Genomic DNA, 19,659 nt, shown 5'->3' on the forward strand with positions numbered 1-19,659 from the left:
GACCATAAGGATTGAACCAAAGCCGACTGGAGGGTCTCCTAGTTCGCCTTCTCTGATGAGTCCAATTTCACAGTAGGTGCAAGACTCTGTGGCTTGTAGGCCTCTCCAGGTCTCTGTCTAACCATCAGACGACCATGTGTTGGGCAAAGCTGAAAATTGGACTCATCAGAGAAGACGAACTAGGAGACCCTCCAGTCCATTTTGGTTCAATCCTTATGGTCTTTTACAAACCTCAGCCAGGCAAAGTACAACGTTGTCCCGGAAGAAAAACTTGCTTCCTTTTGCTCTGACAATGTTCCCCAACTCTGAGAAGTGTTTTTTCCAGCAGGGCAATGCTCCTACCACACAGCCAGGCCAGTAAAGGTGTGGATGGAGTATCACCAGATCAGGACCCTGTCATGGCCAGCCCAATTTCGAGACCTGAATCCCATAAAAAAACCTCTGAAATGTGATCAAGAGGAAGATGGATGGTCACAAGCCATGAAAAGAAGCCGAGCTGCTTGAATTCTTGCGCCAGGAGTAGCATAAAGTCACCCAACGGCAATGTGAAAGACTGGTGGAGAGCATGCCAAGACACATGAAAGTTGTGATTTTAAATCAAGGTTATTCCACCAAATATTGATTTCTGAACTCTTCCTAAGTTAAAGCATTAGTATTGTGTAGTTTAAAAATGAATATGAGCTTGTTTTCTTTGCATTATTCGAGATCTGAAGACACTGCATCTTTTTTGCTATTTTGACCAATTGTCATTTTTCTGCAAATAAATGATCTAAATGACAATATTTTTATTTGAAATTTGGTAGGAATGTTGCCAGTAGGTTATAGAATAAAACTAAAATGTACATTTTACTTTAACACATACCAATAAACAGTAAAACCAGAGAAACTGATAATTTTGAAGTGGTCTCTTAATTTTTTTCCGCGGCTGTATATTGTTTTATCAACTTCAAGGTTGCAATATCGACACCGGTGTTCCTTTGTCAGTTTAGTTAAGGCTAGAGGATAGACCAGCAAGGCATACCAAGTTTCAAAATAGAATCAGGTTGTACAAATATCTTAATTTACTACATTCTGTGATGGCTAAATACATACCAGAAAAATAAACAAAATCTAAGTGCTCCCAAAGTTATGCACAACTTCGGTGCCGTTGTAACATCATGAACACCCCATAGACTTGTAGTCCAAGCGCATTGCCTTGTGGGTCATTTCATGGCTTTCCTATGGAGGTATGTTTGTCTTCATTTTACGGTGGTGCGGCCACGATTAGGGACCATGCTGCTATTGGTCAATCTGCGATTTCGACTTCCGGCTCCAAAAAATATGCGCATTTTCAGCGCTTGCATGTCAAGAAACACAATTACTAGGTTTCACTCGATTCACTCGATAAAATGGTACACAATTAGCATTTTCAGCGCTTGCATGTCAAGAAACACAATTGGTATGTTTCACTCGATAAAATGGTACACAATTAGCAGTTAGGTTTCAGTCGATAAAATAATAATAAACTTTTTTTCATTTAGGAGACAAACTGCCACACAACTAGTAGGGAAGTTTCAGTCTTGCTTCAGCAGGGAGACGAACCTACAATCTTCTCGTTTCTAGACTGCTTCTAATTACTAAACTGCTTCTCTACCTCCTAGACCACTGTCGGTTGATAGTGAAGGGATTATTTATTTGGTATTTGTGCGGCCCATAAAATTAATTATTATTTATTATTATTAGTTAAGGCACTGGTAATATTGGCATGGCCCATACATACACGTACCAGTTTAGGCAATGTACAGCTAATATTGGCATGGCCCTTACATGAACGGACCAGTTTAGGCACTGTACAGCTAATATTGGCATGGCCCTTACATGTACCGACCAGTTTAGGCACTGTACAGCTAATATTGGCATGGCCCTTACATGTACCGACCAGTTTAGGCACTGTACAGCTAATATTGGCATGGCCCTTACATAAACGGACCAGTTTAAGCACTGTACAGCTAATATTGGCATGGCCCTTACATATAGGGAGCAGTTAAGGCACTGTACAGCTAATATTGGCATGGCCCTTGTATAGACGGACCAGTTTAGGCACTGTACAGCTAATATTGGCATGGCCCTTACATTTAGGGAGCAGTTAAGGCACTGTACAGGTTATATTGACATGGCCCTAGTTAGCAGGTAGATTTCAATCGATAAAATAATAAGTAAGAATCATTCGTTGACATTTACATATTGATATAGCAGACGCATCAGCAGGGACACTAATTGACACACAAGTAGTAGTGGAGTCTTAGGCATCGTAGCAGATGCTTCAGCAGGGAGACAAACCTACAACCTTCTCATTACTAGACTGCTTCTTATCACTAAACTGTTTCTCTACCTCCTGGACCACTGTCAGTTGATAGTGACAGAATCATTTATTAGGAATTTGTGACGCCCATAAAATTAATTATTATTTATTATTATTAGTTAAGGCACTGTACAGCTAATATTGGCATGGCCCTTACATGAACGGACCAGTTTAGGCACTGTACAGCTAATATTGGCATGGCCCTTACATACACGGACCAGTTTAGGCACTGTACAGCTAATATTGGCATGGCCCTTATATATAGGGAGCAGTTAAGGCACTCTACAGCTAATATTGGCATGGCCCTTACATATAGGGAGCAGTTAAGGCACTGTACAGGTTATATTGACATGGTCCTAGTTAGCAGGTAGATTTCAATCGATAAAATAATAAGTAAGAATCAGTCGTTGACATTTACATATTGATTTAGCAGACGCATCAGCAGGGACACTAATTGACACACCTGTACAGTGCCTAAACTGGTCCGTACATGTAAGGGCCATGCCAATATTAGCTGTAGAGTGCCTTAACTGCTCCCTATATATAAGGGCCATGCCAATATTAGCTGTACAGTGCCTAAACTGGTCCGTGTATGTAAGGGCCATGCCAATATTAGCTGTACAGTGCCTAAACTGGTCCGTTCATGTAAGGGCCATGCCAATATTAGCTGTACAGTGCCTTAACTAATAATAATAAATAATAATTAATTTTATGGGCGTCACAAATTCCTAATAAATGATTCTGTCACTATCAACTGACAGTGGTCCAGGAGGTAGAGAAACAGTTTAGTGATAAGAAGCAGTCTAGTAATGAAAAGGTTGTAGGTTCGTCTCCCTGCTGAGGCATCTGCTTCTACACCTAAAACTACACTACTACTTGTGTGTCAATTATTGTCCCTGCTGATGCGTCTGCTAAATCAATATGTAAATGTCAACGACTGATTCTTACTTATTATTTTATCGATTGAAATCTACCTGCTAACTAGGACCATGTCAATATAACCTGTACAGTGCCTTAACTGCTCCCTAAATGTAAGGGCCATGCCAATATTAGCTGTACAGTGCCTAAACTGGTCCGTGTATGTAAGGGCCATGCCAATATTAGCTGTACAGTGCCTTAACTGCTCCCTATATGTAAGGGCCATGCCAATATTAGCTGTACAGTGCCTAAACTGGTCCGTGTATGTAAGGGCCATGCCAATATTAGCTGTACAGTGCCTAAATTGGTCCGTTCATGTAAGGGCCATGCCAATATTAGCTGTACAGTGCCTAAACTGGTCCGTGTATGTAAGGGCCATGCCAATATTAGCTGTAGAGTGCCTTAACTGCTCCCTATATGTAAGGGCCATGCCAATATTAGCTGTACAGTGCCTAAACTGGTCCGTGTATGTAAGGGCCATGCCAATATTAGCTGTACAGTGCCTAAATTGGTCCGTTCATGTAAGGGCCATGCCAATATTAGCTGTACAGTGCCTTAAGTAATAATAATAAATAATAATTAATTTTATGGGCGTCACAAATTCCTAATAAATGATTCTGTCACTATCAATTGACAGTGGTCCAGGAGGTAGAGAAACAGTTTAGTGATAAGAAGCCGTCTAGTAATGAGAAGGTTGTAGGTTCGTCTCCCTGCTGAAGCATCTGCTTCGATGCCTAAGACTCCACTATTACTTGTGTGTCAATTAGTGTCCCTGCTGATGCGTCTGCTATATCAATATGTAAATGTCAACGAATGCTTCTTACTTATTATTATATCGATTGAAATCTACCTGCTAACTAGGGCCATGTCAATATAACCTGTACAGTGCCTTAACTGCTCCCTAAATGTAAGGGCCATGCCAATATTAGCTGTACAGTGCCTAAACTGGTCCGTGTATGTAAGGGCCATGCCAATATTAGCTGTACAGTGCCTTAACTGCTCCCTATATGTAAGGGCCATGCCAATATTAGCTGTACAGTGCTTAAACTGGTCCGTTTATGTAAGGGCCATGCCAACATTAGCTGTACAGTGCCTAAACTGGTTGGTACATGTAAGGGCCATGCCAATATTAGCTGGACAGTGCCTAAACTGGTCGGTACATGTAAGGGCCATGCCAATATTAGCTGTACAGTGCCTAAACTGGTCGGTACATGTAAGGGCCATGCCAATATTAGCTGTACAGTGCCTAAACTGGTCCGTGTATGTAAGGGCCATGCCAATATTAGCTGTACAGTGCCTAAACTGGTCCGTTCATGTAAGGGCCATGCCAATATTAGCTGTACATTGCCTAAACTGGTACGTGTATGTATGGGCCATGCCAATATTACCAGTGCCTTAACTAATAATAATAAATAATAATTAATTTTATGGGCCGCACAAATACCAAATAAATAATCCCTTCACTATCAACCGACAGTGGTCTAGGAGGTAGAGAAGCAGTTTAGTAATTAGAAGCAGTCTAGAAACGAGAAGATTGTAGGTTCGTCTCCCTGCTGAAGCAAGACTGAAACTTCCCTACTAGTTGTGTGGCAGTTTGTCTCCTAAATGAAAAAAAGTTTATTTATTATTTTATCGACTGAAACCTAACTGCTAATTGTGTACCATTTTATCGAGTGAAACATACCAATTGTGTTTCTTGACATGCAAGCGCTGAAAATGCTAATTGTGTACCATTTTATCGAGTGAATCGAGTGAAACCTAGTAATTGTGTTTCTTGACATGCAAGCGCTGAAAATGCGCATATTTTTTGGAGCCGGAAGTCGAAATCGCAGATTGACCAATGGCAGCATGGTCCCTAATCGTGGCCGCACCACCGTAAAATGAAGACAAACATACCTCTCCTATGACGTTCAAGTTAGCCGCGCGCGTACACCGTAGCTAGCAACGTGTTTGATAATTACATTTCTTGTTTTTAGTTGTGGCCCTTCTGTATTATCGGGAACAACATCGTTAAGTTAGTGAGCGAAGAGCCACCCTTCATTCTCTCTCTTTGTAAAACAAAAGAGGTAAGTTTGCTAAGGTGCGTTTCCAACGTTACTCGTTGATTTTCAGTTGCATTTTACTGAAGTTACTAGCTAGCTATCCTAGTTTGCCAGCTAGCTAGTAAATTGCGTTGCGATCTTGCCAGTCCAGGTAAAAGGCATTTATGTTTTCTTATATATAATATAGTTCTAATAAAATTCAGAATTAATGAATCCATGGGTGATCGTTTAATTCCGTTTAAAACTCTTGTGACAGAGGACAATGAATAGCACCACACACTATCGTTAGCTATCCGCTATAGCTACATTAGTGGATAGCCAAGAATCGGCCATGTTATTCCTATTTTCTTCTCAGTGCTTTTGTTTCGCAGGTAATTGTTGTTTGTATGGTATATTAACAATTTGGCGTCCATCTGATTATTGAGGCCATCGCTGTTAATTTGGACAAGTAAATATATCAGATGATGCATATATGAGTTACCAGCTAGCTCATGTCAGCTAACTTCTCTAGTTCTTCTAATAAATCGGCGACAGGCTTCTTAGCTAGCGATTTAACAAATGCCACCTACAAATCTCAGAAGTAGAAGATGGATAGCTAAGTGAACTTGCTAGCTTTGCGTGCCATATGACGAAGTTATTTGAGGTTACCAGGCCTATTTTCATTGTAAGCCACAAACTAGCTAATATGTTGGCAGATACTTATTAGCATTAATATTAGCTATCGAGTTAGTTCATGTTATAACGTTACTGAGTCGGCTTCTGAACATGTAAGTGAGCTAGCAAATCGACAGGTTGGCTATGTCGGCCGTGGTCATATAAGTGTCTATGGCTCGATGCGATGTATTAATTCAATAATGTATCAGTAAATTACTTGTTTACGTTGGATGACGCGTGTCACAATGATGTGCGTCTAGCAATATCTAAAATTGCCGATCGGCCTTTTTGTTTTTTATTTTCTCAATTCGAGGTTTGTGTCGTCGACAACGACTGTTCATAAGCGTACTGGATCGGTACCTTGGGATAAGTTATCATCAGTGGCTGCCTGATTAACTTTAGACAGCAGTCATCTAGGCCTATGGAAGACTAATCTAGGTGTTGTAGGACATTTTAGGTTTGATTTGAGTGAAGGTGGTATTCGTAGTTTTGTAATTGGGATATCCATTTGACAGGGGTGTGTTTTTCATGCTAATGCCATTTGGCTGAGAGGTGATTTATACCAACAGCATGCACCTTGAGTCCATGTGGTATTTCACTTCCAGGACTAATCAGGGGGAGTTAAAAAAATGCAAAAAACTTTGACCATTTCAAGAACCTTGACTGGGCAGGTTTACAATGGCTAAATACAACTCCTGGCAAAAAGGGGAAATATATCTGTATGGTTTTGGCTACCCAACAAATGCCTATCGCGATTTCAAAAGATAAACTACGGCAATCATTGCGTAAGAAATAAAGCAACTTTATTGTAATTTAGGCTGCATGTTAATGTTCATGAAATATGAAACCTATAAACTAGTCTGTGCATCCACGCTTTTTCATAAAACATTTATGTGAAATTTCTTTAAATGTTTCAATTGAAATCAAAATATACATTAATATTTGTTAAATAGACTGTGCCAAACAGTTGCAACTTGTAGCATAAAGTGCTCCAAATGACAATTGTCATTTCCTTGCTTCCTCTTTTTCTTCTCTCTTCTTAGTTACTGGTTGTGCTCCTAAACTTCTCCTCTTCTTCTTTCCCCTGGTCTTCCAGAGCAGAAATGTATAACGGGATTGGCCTTACCACTCCACGTGGTAGTGGAACCAATGGCTACGTGCAGCGGAACCTGTCAACCGTGCGTGCCAAGCGCCCACGTGAGGACCGCGCGTCGGACGAGAAGGACCGCGAGCGCCTGGACTGCCAGCTGAACCGCCAGCCAAACGCTGACATTCTGGAGCACCAGAGGAAGAGGCAGCTTGAGGTCAAGTGTGCTGAGTTGCAGGACATGATGGAGGAGCAAGGGTGAGGTGTAGTGCTAGCAATGCCAGATTCAAATCTCATGGAGCGATATCAATCTTCTATATCACATGTTGCACTGACCCTTTAAATGACTATATCCCTCTTCAGAATGTAATGGGACCTAACCTTGTCCATACTGATGCTTCTAAAATAAGACGCCAGAGGCTACACTGTTGGATTATTATGATAGAGTTTATTTAGTATTACTTTTATTTGTTATTAAAATTAAGAGAAAATCTATGGAGTCATGTAGAGATTGGGTGTCTCGTACCAGTGAGCAAAGGGCATCGCATAGCGTTGACGCTGACCTGTACTTCTTCCCTCAGGTACTCTGCTGAAGAGATCGAGGAGAAAGTGAGCAGTTTCCGCATGATGTTGCAGGAGAAACTGGAGCCTGCTCCCTCTCCCACAGAGCGTCCCAAGTAAGTCCTCTGCTTCAGACACACATCTCAGTAGCTCTCCAAGTTTAAATCTATACAGATAGTCAAGAAGCCTTCTCTAAATGTCCTGTCTATTCTCTGATTGTCTTTTGTGTCTGTTGTCCTCCCTCTAGTGTGACAGAGACTCATGCACTGGCTGCTGCCAACCAGCAGAAGAACGACCGGCTGAGGCAGGCCTTTGGCATTGGCTCCGACTATGTGGACGGGTCCTCCTTCCATCCCGATCGCAAGGAGCGGGAGAAGGAGAAGAGGGAGCAGGAGAAGGAGAAGAAGGAGCTGGAGAGACTGGAGAGGGAGAAGCAGCAGAAGCAGAAGTACCAGTGAGTGAATGAATGAAAGTGTGGGGTGGGGATAGGGAATGAATGAAAGCACACACAGAGTTCTTCTTATGGTTTATGTCTCTCACTCCATGCCTTATTATATCTATGTATTGCTTTGAATGATTTTGATATTCTTTCTTAATTCTGTCTTTTCTAGACTGATAGAGCCATCAGACGAGTCAGACTCCTCCCCTGAACGCAAACAAAGTCATAAGAAGAAGAAAAAGAGAAACAAACACAGAGAAAGGTGAGAGTGGTGAATACATGGAGGATAGTGTGCTTGCTTTGGCTGTTTTGACTTGCCTGACCTTTGTTTTGCCATGTCTTTTACTGTTTCAGCTCAGGGAGTCCCTCCCCATCTCCCCAACGTGGGAAGAAGAAATCTCAAAAGAAGAAGAAGAAGAAAAGGTTTCTTTTTGTAGTCCATGTTTAGTTTCTTTTGTTCTTTTGACTGCAGTTGCCTTGTGTAGTTAACCCGTGTTTATCTGTGAGACAAACCACAATTATTTCAGGAACAGAAACTGACCGGCCAACAATTATCCACTTTAAATGACACCTGCTCATAGATATTACGTTGCATTTTTTTAACCAAAACATACTGTTAGCTTGGCACTGATGAAATATATTATTGTTTACTCAGCCAACCTCTTTATTGTGTCGTAGGGCGGAATCTGAACAGGAACACAGTAACAGGTAAGAGACCTGTGCCGGACACCTTCTTGAGCTGTTGGAACAGCTGTGCTTTGGGAGTTTCCATTCCTGCACTTTTTATTTCTTATTTAAAATAGTATTTATTGTTACACTAGGTCTCTATTGCTCGTAGCTTGATTGTTCTCTCCTTTGTACGTCACTTTGGATAAAAGCATCTGGTAAATTACTGAATGGTCATTTTGCATTGCTTTGTTTGCCATTCTTTCCCTTCAGTTCTTCTGATGAGAAGGAAACTTCAAAGAAGACGAGAAAGAGGAAGACAAGTGAAAACGAGACTCAACCTCCTCAAAAGAATCGTAAACGGCGCAGTGCGTCATCCAGCCCTGCTCACAGGTAGCACAGCTCTCTTATGCAGACTTAGTTCTTAAGTCACAGACCTTTTCATACCAGCAACAGCCATAGTGCTCAACATAGGTTCAGCAATTAAGTGTTTCTCATTCAACGTCTTTCACAGAAAGAATTTGTGAATGACCTGTAGCTGTGCTTTTGAAATGTATTTTTCTTCATCTTTACCTCATGAAACATGAACCTTATCACCTGTCACTGCCATTAATGTATAATGAGTAGTTCTTCCTATCGAACCCTCAACTCCATTAGTGTATAATGAATAGTTCCTATAGAACCCTGAACTCCAGGGTATTTTCCACCACATATTCTAGAATGTACGTCTTTCTGTTTCTGTAACTAGCCCGTCTCCTGCTCCACTGAGAGAGCGACAGCAGAACCAGTCGGGCAGAAGAGGTGAGGAGGGGCGCAAGGAACGTTCCCCTGACAAGATGGGGAGGGGCCGCAGTGAGGGGACTCCCCCAAGAAGAGCTGGGCGAGAGGTAGGGTCATCGGTGTTGTGTCTGGACATGCATGTTGTCATCTATGGCAGCCATATCTAGCACTTCATGAGACATGCTGGATAATCATGACCGCTTGTGTCCTTTTTTTAATTCTCTCTTTGCTTTCTTCTCCCAGAAACCACCCAGGCACTTCAGTCCCTCTGATGGAGAGAGGAGAGAGAAAGAAAGAGGAGGGGACCAGGAAAGAGGAAAGGAGAAAAAGACCAGGCACGACTCCTCCTCTCCTTCCCGGGGCAGAGATGGAGCTCAGCGATCCAGGAGTGGGGAGAGGTTGAGAGGACGGGACAAGGAGCAGGAGAAGCAGGAAAGAAAGAGAAATGACAACTCCTCCTCCTCTTCCCTCTCTCCGTCTCCAAGACAACAGAAAGGCAAGAGCCGCGATGAGGAGCGTAAGAGAGAGGAGGAGAACAAGAAGAAGGACAAGCCCCAGAGGCGACGTGAGGACTTGTCTCCTTCCCCGGAAAGGGAGCCTACCAGGAGAGGGCGGAGCAGAGAGAGGGAGCGAGGGAGTGGAAGAGACAAGGAGCCATCTCCCAAGGCCCCATCTGACCGTGAAAAAGATAGGGAGCGGGGCAGGCAGAGAGATGGGGCGAGGGGGAGGGAGAAGGAGAGCTCTCCGCTGCCCAGAGGGCGAGAGGGTGACCGAGAGAGGGAGGGACGGAGGGAACGTCACAGCCACTCTGCCACCCCCCCAAGACGCTCTCCCCTGGCAAATGGGAGACCACGAGAAAGGGATCGGGAAGATGAGCGAAAGAATGAGAGGGCCAGGGAAAGGGACACTCCCAAAGAGCGGGAGCGAGAGAGTGACCGAGAGAAAGAGAGGGGGAGGGAGAAGGAGAAGGAAGACTCCGGCCACAGCAAGAATCGTCCCCAGGAGAGCGCTGCAGACAGGGACAGCACAGCAGGGGCAAGGAAGGAGAGAGCTGTAGACGAACGGGGCAGAAAAGAAAAAGAAGCGAATGAGAAGAACCGAGAGAAGGTGAAGAGGAAGAGTCCTGAGAAGGCCAAAGCCAAGCAGAAGCCAGGGAAGAAGGGCAAAGCCAAAGAGAGCAGCAGTAGCAGCAGTAGCAGCAGCAGCAGCAGCAGCAGCAGTAGCAGCAGCAGTGATAGCAGCAGCAGCAGCGATGACAGCGACAGCTCATCTTCCTCTTCATCTTCCTCCTCATCTTCTGCCTCCTCCTCTGACGGCAAGAAGAAGAAAAATGCAGCAGAGAAGAAGAAGAGTGGCCCCTCGTCGGCCCTAGCTCCCTCCGTGCCACCAGCTCAACATGAGAACGGGACCAGGGACCGAGGGAGGGAGAGGGAACATCCACACATGCCTACTCGAAAGGGCAGCCCATCTCCTCCGGCCCACACGCGCGATCAGAGAGAGGAACCCAGGGACAGGAGAGGCTCTCCCTCTCCTCCCCGTGCTTCACAGGACAGGGCAGGAGTTAGGCGGCCCGGCCGAGAGGGGGCCCAGGAGCGAGGCACCGCAACAGAGCTGGACAACCACAGCAGGGACAGACAGAAGGGGAGAGAGAGAGAGAGAGACCGGGGGAAGGAGAGGTACTCACCCTCAGAGATGGAGAGTGGAAGCCCCCCACCTCCAGCTCCACCCGCAGTCCAGAGAGGGCGCTACTCTCCCACCGAGCCAACCAGAGACGCGGCCAAAGCCCAGAGCAGAGGGCGAGTGGAGGGCTCCGACAGGGACGCGCACCGCCCCGCCGCTGGGGAGAGGGAAGGGGACCGAGACAGGAGGAGGAGAGTGTCTCCTGAAGTGCGCACCCCACCTCGGCAGTACCAGGATCCCTCACGCGTCCGCTCACCCAAGAGAGTTTCTCCTGCTCGCTCACCGCGCAGAGAACGCAGCAGAGAGAGAGGGGGAGATCGGGAGAGGGATAGGGACAGAGAGAGAGACCGGGAGAGGGAGAGAGACAGGGAAAGGCAGAGGGACAGAGAACGAGATAGAGACCAACACAGGGAAAGAATGAGAGAACAAGAAAGAGAGAGGGATAGAGACAGAGACAGGGACAGAGAACGAGATACTGACCGTAGCAGAGATAGGCCAGTGGCCAGGAAGAGCAGTAGGTCTCGAAGCCCAAGGAAGCCCAACAGCCCCCCATACAGGTGAGTTGGTTGACACCAACAGTACCTTGGGTAGAGATCTATGATTTACACAATGTGGTAAACACATGTTAAATTAATTAAGTAAAACAAAACAAAATCACAGGAGTCATGCGAATTTGTCACATATTGGAGAGAAATACATTTGATGGCATTATAGGCACCATTTTCGCCCATGTGAGTGGCTATGGTAGCTGTGTCTAAGAGCATTTTGATTTGCCTGTGCCAAAATTGATAAAACAACAACTCTGTAAATCTCATATCAACACCTCCTGTTTAGCTGTTTTAAAGTAAATACAGTTTGCAAACATTGAAGTGATGCATCCCTGTGCATTGTGAAACAAACTGAAAATAAGGTCCCTCGTTGTAGACAGGAGACACAAACTGGTCATTGGAGCAAAACCTAGGATAACCATAAAACCAAAAAGGCGCAGTAGCCTATATACTTTGTAAATTTTGTGATTGCACAGGAGATTTAATGGTCATGAAATCGATCAAACCTAAACTACAGAAAAGAATAAGAAAAAAACTGAAATCCTGCAAAGAATGGAATATTTAGTCCATATTTCACCACGGTAGTCTCCAGCCATGTGAGGCTACCCCTTCACAGGCAGTGGCAAAGGATGGCTGACTTGGAGCCAATGATGTTGGCAGCTATACACTTTTTCATATGGAGTGGTTGCTGTTATAAAACCCAAATCTTGAGCACCTTGATGAGGGTGCTGTGGGCTTTCCTATACAGCATAAGAATCAAGATTATACAGAGGGAATTTTTCCAGATTAATGATCTGTTTGTTTGAGTGTTTTCCTTCTTCTTTTTAAGGTCCCGTCGTTCTCCATCTCCTCGGTACCGGCGTAGAAGCAGTCGCTCGCTATCAAGAGAGCGGGAACAAGCGAGGACCCGAGAGCAAGAGAGGGAGAAGAGAGGACGTCCCCAGGCCAAAGCACCCTCCCCACCCATTCGCACCGGGTCAGCCTCGTCTTCATCGTCCTCCTCATCCGACTCTGACTCCGACTCTGCTGCCTCCGAGGGTGGAACAGGGAAGGCTGGAAAGGAACAAACCCTGAAACCTGACTCCGAGAGGGAGATGGGAAAGACTAAGGAGAAGGAGAGGGATCAGGACCGAGAGACTGATGAGAGGACAAGGTCCAGTTCTCAGGAGAGACGAGCTCCCTCCAGCCAATCAGATCACAAGGCACAAGGCAAAGAGTTGCCCTCTCCAGCCCCAGCCCCGTCCCCGGCAGAGAGCAGGGATTCCAGAGGAGGACGCAGGGGCCAATCAGCAGTAGCGCCGTTCCCCCAGCAGACCGCGGCGGAGCAGCCAATCACGGCGAAGAATCCTGTGAACGGCCAGCCAGGGATCGAGGAGAAGCTGAAGAAGAGCTGGCAGGGGAGCTCAAGCTCGTCGTCGTCTTCATCTTCGTCCTCGTCATCAGCCTCCTCGTCATCGGACAGCTCAGACTCCGAGTCGGAGAAAGGAAAAGGGTAAGGGCTTTGCCATATGTGTCTCAGGAGCTGAAATGATTTTCTCACACCCTGTTCATTTTTACGTTTTTTTTTATCCCCACTTTCAGAGCTGCTGCCGCTGCACCACGCAGGAAGTCTGCCTCCTCGTCTTCATCAGCCAGTGAGAAAGAGGCCAAAAAAAGGTAAAATTGATTTGCACCCGCAATCTCCATTCTCTCTGTGGAACCAAACCATGTCTAGCCTCTAAAAGAATGTCTACAAGTAACAACTGCCAGCCCCTGTAAGCAGCACCTCAAGTCCAGTCTACTTCCTAAATAACCAGAGCCTGAGTCTGGGTATCATGAACGAGACTCCTGCAGGCACGTCTGTAAACATCCACCCACCCTCATTCAGCACCTTGTGATTGTACCCTGGGCTCAGAAATGAACATGCAGTTCATTCAGTGAAAGTTTATGTAATCGATAAGTCTCCAGATCATCAGTTTACTATCAAAGTCTGCATATCTAGAATACGCATGATCTTGCAATTGTTAACCACATTTTTGAGTAGTTGAGAATTGTATTGAGAGTATCGAATATACAAGCCAGACGCAAAATTGCATGAAAACAGACATTTGTCTTAGAGATGTTCCTGTGTTTATTCCCTCAGCCCTAATCGACCAGAAAGGGTGCCAGCTGATTCGCTGCGAGACTCCCGCTCACTCAGCTATTCTCCTCCAATGAGAATGCGCCGAGGTGGCCCTTCACCTCCCCCCCGCAGGTCAGAAGCCCATTTAACCTTCTGTGTTTGACGTTGTGTTCGAGTGCCACACCCATTTCTGACTCCTTCGTCTCTCTTCTCTTCTCTTTATCAGGAGTGGAGGCAGGAGGTCAAGGAGCCGGTCCCCCAGTAGTAAACGGAGAAGATGAGTCCAGTCCTACCAGTCATCCCCTCACTCCTGTCCCGTTTCATGCTTCTGGAAGCTCTTGATGTGCTAAACTGGACTGTGCCGCCTAGCCGTTTTGGGGTTGAGAATGGGTGGCTAATAACGACATTAGGGAATTTCCTTAGTGATCTGTGATGGTTCAATTCACTTTTGTATTATGGTGACACATGTGAACAGTGCGAATCAAAACTTGGACGCACGCACACACAAACACACACACAGATATTTTTTTTTCCTCTGACCTTTCATTGTTATGAATGTAGATATGACTTCTGTAATTTGGCTTTCACTGAATGGACATTGTGCTGTACCCATGACTGAGTAGACCTGGCAACCCTTTCTGTTCTCTTTGTGAAGAATAATGATTATTAAGTAATAAAGATTCTTGTGTCTCTTACATGTTTCTTTTCATGTAGTTTGATTTGTAATTTCTTACTAAGTCCAAGGACATAGCTGTTGGGAATATGATGAGGTTGATTACACTAAGGAAAGCTTATTTGCCCAGATAAATGTGGAGTATGGATGCCTCAAATTCTGCAACATTGAATAAAATGTGCAACTTCAAAACGATTTCAAAACATTAAAATGCCTAGACTTTTAACATCAATGTCATTCTGAAGGTATGATCAAAATTTGGATTTAGAAATAATTTGTTTTAGTTTTTTTAATACTTCTAATTTGTTGTATTTGTCCTGTGTCAAATGGTCCTGTTAAAAAAAATGTGGACTGGCACATATTAAAGATTCTTAGTGTTACTATTATTATAGCATTATTCGTTTTAAGTATATTCGGCAAAAAGTGAAAGGGATCCTTGTTCCATCCATCCACTCAAGCTTCTTGAAGGTCTCTAATTTACTTTCGGGAACTGACGAAGACATCAAATCCCACAATTCAAAGCAGCCACTTCCGTTTGCCTCCGTACAATTTGTGCGACGGTGTTTGAATGGAGTCGAGCGTCCATACTAAAAACAAAAGCAACTCTAACTGCAACAATGGGGCCTATTGAGGTACATTTTCATTTTAAGATATTTTAAGGTTGCTAGTTAGTTATTACAATCATGCAATCCTTTTGGAAGGAGATCATTTGTCGATGGAACAGTACTGTTATCTGACTAACGATGAATGCTAGCTGATAAATGTCGCTTTTTACAATCTTTGCAAATGTAACTTTTAAATGATGGATATTCGCTGTGTGCTAAATATAAAGTGTACATAACGAAGTGGTTACGTTGATGTGTCTAGAAACTATGGTGAAATGCTACCGACTGACCGTGGCCATTCTCTCCAACCTATAGGCTACTGACCAATACAACCCTTTTGTGATTATAGCTTCTCCACGTGACGGTGTATTCCCAGAGCTTCTCTCCCTGTGGACGTTACTTAGCAGTAGGGAACAACTATGGAAATATTGCAGTGTTCAGGTACTGTGATGACTCCAAAAGTAAAATAAAATAAGCTTCACCGGCTTTGAAATCTCTTTTGTGAACTTCCATGCTGCAAGTCGTTATGCCTTTGTAATAGAACTAGTCAGTCAATGTCAGTCGGGACCTAATGAAAGCTTGTATTGACTCTTTGATTTTTTGAAATGTAGTCTAACAGCTGCCCTCAGTCCAGAAGCAACAGAGCTCAGTCAGAAACCAGTCCTCACTTTCACAGGTGAGTTTCCAATCTCCTGTCACCATGTCAGCATTCTACTGCAGAAGCTGTATCAGTGCATGTCCTTTTGTCGTATCCATTATACAATCACTTCACACAATCTCCATCCTGTGGTCTTCTCTTTGTTTCAGCTCATGAGGGCCCAGTGTTTTCTCTGCTGTCCACGGATAGCCAGCTTCTGAGTGCAGGGAATGGCGAGGTCAGCGCCTGGAACTGGTCTGAACTTATCAAAAGGGTAAGGCTGGAGCAGTGTTTTTATCTTCATAGTAATGTTGAGAGAGAGAGAACACGGAGCACAAATGTATGTCCATGTGAAATGGCTCTTAAATGCAATTGTACATGTTTTCGGAGTTTGCACGCCATGTTTTGTACTTGATCTGCGTTGAGTTAGTTTTCTTACAAAATGTCTGTCTGTTTCAGAAGGGAGCACATATCAGACAAAGATACTTTAATGTCATGATTTTTGCACAAAAACAAAACTGTATTTGCATCTTCCCTTAGTGCAACCTAGTCAATGCTTAGGCCAACGCCAGTCTGTCTGGAGTAGAATTTGATTTGCATCATTTCAGAGTCAGACGTATTTAGTTCCACCATCAGTATGAGAATTGAAAAATGTGTAAGCACTGTTTAACTGAATGATATTCAGAAGCTCTCCCAGTTATCTTGTCTTTCAATGATGGATGCTCTCAGTGAGTCACCATCAAATGATGTTACAGTTGCCTCAAACCAGACCAGCAATAGCTGGAAGAAGGTTGCCCTAACATTTCTCTCTTTCTCCCTCCCTCTCTCTCTCTCTCTCTCTCTCTCTCTCTCTCTCTCTCTCTAGAACTCAAAAGCTGTTTGGACAAGAAGGCCTAACTACAAGTAAGACAATGCTTAATGTAGTTGTGCAGAAAGTTGTGTATACAATGTACTAGATTACTTCTGCTGTAAATAGCTTGTATAGAATATTTACATTTTTTATGAAAGTTTATAGTTTATGAAATGGTGTATACTATTTAAAAAAATAATGTATATGTTTCACCATGCTGTCATATGAGTTATTGAGCTTTCTTTTTTCCAGAACCAGTCTAGAGATTCCTGAAATAAATGCCATGGCACTCGGTCCTAAAGTGAGTTTTTCATAGCATAATCGGTTGTGGGTTGCCGTGTGTTGAATTAAAAATTAAAGTGTAAGTTCAGCCCCAGCGCTGAGCTTCTCTCTGACCACTGCATAATTTAGAAAATGATAAAAAGTGAACAAGCGGCTGAGGGTGGGGTGCTAAACCCCTGTGAATGATGAGCTAAAATGAGACTCACGAGTGGGGGGGGGGGGGGGGGGGGGGTCAATATTAACACTACAATTGATGTCATCACAGTTCAGTAATATATTTAAGTTTTTTTTGTGCACGTACATTTTAAATAGCCTTACATTTATCAAGTAGCATTCTATGGAGAAAGTAATGTGCCTGTTATTTACCATGTCCAACTTTGGATTGGTATGGAAGTGTCAGGTTTTAAAGAAAACAATGCCTTCTGTCTCTCTCCTCTTTGTCCCTTTCTCACTCTCTCCCCCTCTATCTCTCTGACTCCTTGCTTCTCGCTTTTCAGGACAACAGCTTGATTGTTGGTGGTGGAGACAATAACATTCACATCATGGACCTAGAGAGTGGCATCTTTAAGGTCTGAATGCAAAGTCTCTCCTCTAGTATTCACTGAGACCCACTCCTACCTGTGCACACCCACACTGTGTCTGTCCCTGCCTTGCTCATACACACACTTATGATTCTGATTGTGTTCATATCTCAGCTGTCCATGCACATCACAAGTAACTTGCCATCTCACTGATTCTGATTCTGATTCTCCCACCCCTTCCTTCTGTCCAGTCAGTCTTGCAGGGCCACAGTGACTACATCCATTGCCTGACGGTGAGGGAGAGGGAGGGAGAGATTCTGTCTGGAGGGGAGGATGGTGCAGTGCGGATATGGGGTGATTTATCAGCCTTCTGACTTATCAAGTGGTTCTGACTTCTTTTTTAATTTTTTAAGCATCTTATGTCAGCTGACTAGTGCACACTATTCACTAACCAATACCACCTCCTCTTAGATTCTAGGACGGCACAGTCCGTACACTGCATCGAAGTTCACAAATATCAGGTACGATTACTTGTTGGATCATTGGATGATGTTGCGGTTGAGGAGTCTGACGATAACCATATTTAATGACTTGTAGGTTGAAGATTAACCATAGATGATTGTTGATGTCTCGTGTGTTTTGGAATTGTAACAATGCCAGAGAAACAAACGTCACTAGAGAACAGAGACTAACTTTGTCCCCCTCCCCATCTTGGCCTGTATGTTATGACAGGAATGTGCCCGCCCCCAGCTTGGCAGATGGATCAGCTGCCTGACCACAGACTCCGACTGGATGGTGAGAAAAGGGGGGGATGGGGGGTTTGTTCGCTGTGTCCATGACAGACAGGCTCTGTTCATGGGATGGGGGATAGAGGAGATGTGTGTGTGTGGGGGGGAGATTAATAAAATCTTAAAGAATATTTTCACTGAAACCATAAACACCCCCCCCCCCCCCCCCCCATTTATTTATATCTCTGTCTGTCTGTCTGTCTCTCTCTCTCTGTCTGTCTCTCTCTCTCTCTCCCTCCCTCTCTCTCTCTCCTTCCTCGCCTCTTAAGCTCTGCGGAGGAGGCCCATCCCTATCTCTCTGGCACCTGCGCTCCATGTCTCCTACGTCAGTCTTCCCCATCGCCGGTTGCCAACGTGATGCCATGTTTTACCAGGACATGGTGAGGATGTATCTGCATACTATTTAAAACCAGTACAAACTATGCCATACCATTAGCTTAATTTAGCCTCTTACTATTTGTATGCATTCTGATGGAGGATATTGTTTTTTTTTGCCCTATATGTTTTATGTGTTGATGCCGGGATGTATCTAAGCCTTTTCCCCTTTATTTTTCTAGATCTTATCAGTGGGTGAAGGGCCGTATCTGTACCATTGTTTCTTGGGAGGGCAAGTCAAAGCTCAGATTCCCTGCACCTCCCCGTCCCTGAACACTCTGGCTCTGAACGTCCACCCCTCTGAATCCCGGGTGAGTTTGTATGTCTATGTCAACATCAGACTGCTTTTTGTAATCACTTCATGGCTCATGACTGAAATCTCATATCTCATTACAGGTTATGACACTGGGGGGCAGCAGTGACCATATTGATGTTTTCACCAACTTGTCCTACAGAGCTTTCTCCTTGTCTTTCTAGAATCTTGTCATTCCCCTCATACATGACCGTCAATTTGGGAAGTCACAGTACCCTATTTTTATATGTAATAAAATACATTTGTTTCCAGAGTCTTGTTTGGCACTACATATCTGTGCACACGCATAAAGCTTGATTTCTGGTCAAAGAAATCAATAGGCTGCTAAGTAATTTTGTATTTATTCTTGTTAATGACCATCTAGTAATTATATTAGATTCCCTTCTTCCTGCGAACAGAGACAACATGTATCCTCTTATGGGACCTTCTCTACAGCCTCCTGTTTGAAAGACTGCCATTTAACATGTTTGATAGCCTATTACGAATACATGAACAAACCCAATCCTTAGGAGGTTGAAGCCGAATCAAGACCACAGTTTATGTAAGGAAATTTGAGACCACTAGTAGAGTTCGCAATCGGGAATTCTGGAGGAGTAGGAGGGTGCATTTCCGGCCGTCAACGACTTAATCCCGGGTGGTATTCCAAGTACGTGGTTTAGTGAGGCAAACCTGGGTGAGTTAAATCAGAGTAAGTGGTAAGGCTCCTCATAGAAGAGCCCATTGGCTTTGTTTTGCTAGGAGAATATAGCCATAGGGCTCTTCTATTAGAAGGTTTACCCCTTTGAGTTGATTTACCCA

At 44.1% G+C, this 19,659-nt stretch overlaps 2 protein-coding genes across 2 annotated transcripts; both read left to right on the forward strand.

Moving 5' to 3' along the window:
- The first annotated feature begins 5,180 nt into the window (after positions 1-5,180).
- Positions 5,181-14,506, forward strand: srrm2 (serine/arginine repetitive matrix 2). Its single transcript, XM_080856643.1, has 14 exons — positions 5,181-5,325; positions 7,052-7,300; positions 7,624-7,719; positions 7,851-8,057; positions 8,215-8,304; positions 8,397-8,465; positions 8,721-8,750; positions 8,982-9,101; positions 9,457-9,595; positions 9,732-11,725; positions 12,546-13,208; positions 13,298-13,372; positions 13,839-13,949; positions 14,044-14,506. The coding sequence occupies exons 2-14, from the start codon at positions 7,059-7,061 to the stop codon at positions 14,096-14,098; spliced, it is 3,891 nt and encodes a 1,296-aa protein (XP_080712769.1). The 5' UTR covers positions 5,181-5,325; positions 7,052-7,058; the 3' UTR covers positions 14,099-14,506.
- Positions 14,507-15,038: 532 nt separating this feature from the next.
- Positions 15,039-19,079, forward strand: thoc6 (THO complex 6). The gene is made up of 13 exons (XM_080856648.1): positions 15,039-15,122; positions 15,445-15,536; positions 15,707-15,771; positions 15,903-16,006; positions 16,598-16,635; positions 16,835-16,883; positions 17,362-17,433; positions 17,637-17,739; positions 17,857-17,906; positions 18,118-18,180; positions 18,443-18,553; positions 18,731-18,859; positions 18,945-19,079. The coding sequence occupies exons 1-13, from the start codon at positions 15,108-15,110 to the stop codon at positions 19,023-19,025; spliced, it is 972 nt and encodes a 323-aa protein (XP_080712774.1). The 5' UTR covers positions 15,039-15,107; the 3' UTR covers positions 19,026-19,079.
- Positions 19,080-19,659: the final 580 nt, after the last annotated feature.

Source organism: Sprattus sprattus (assembly GCF_963457725.1).
Source record: "Sprattus sprattus genome assembly, chromosome: 18".
NCBI lineage: Eukaryota > Metazoa > Chordata > Actinopteri > Clupeiformes > Clupeidae > Sprattus > Sprattus sprattus.

Bases quoted from the DNA above. Each gene is read 5' to 3' on its own strand.
- srrm2 (XM_080856643.1), top strand. From the start codon at position 7,059: ATGTATAACGGGATTGGCCTTACCACTCCACGTGGTAGTGGAACCAAT. The intron at 8,466-8,720 runs GTTTCTTTTTGT...ATTGTGTCGTAG, and splicing joins AAGAAGAAGAAGAAGAAAAG to GGCGGAATCTGAACAGGAAC. The intron at 9,102-9,456 runs GTAGCACAGCTC...TTCTGTAACTAG, and splicing joins TCATCCAGCCCTGCTCACAG to CCCGTCTCCTGCTCCACTGA.
- thoc6 (XM_080856648.1), top strand. The intron at 16,636-16,834 runs GTAAGACAATGC...TCTTTTTTCCAG, and splicing joins ACAAGAAGGCCTAACTACAA to AACCAGTCTAGAGATTCCTG. The intron at 18,554-18,730 runs GTGAGGATGTAT...TTATTTTTCTAG, and splicing joins CCATGTTTTACCAGGACATG to ATCTTATCAGTGGGTGAAGG.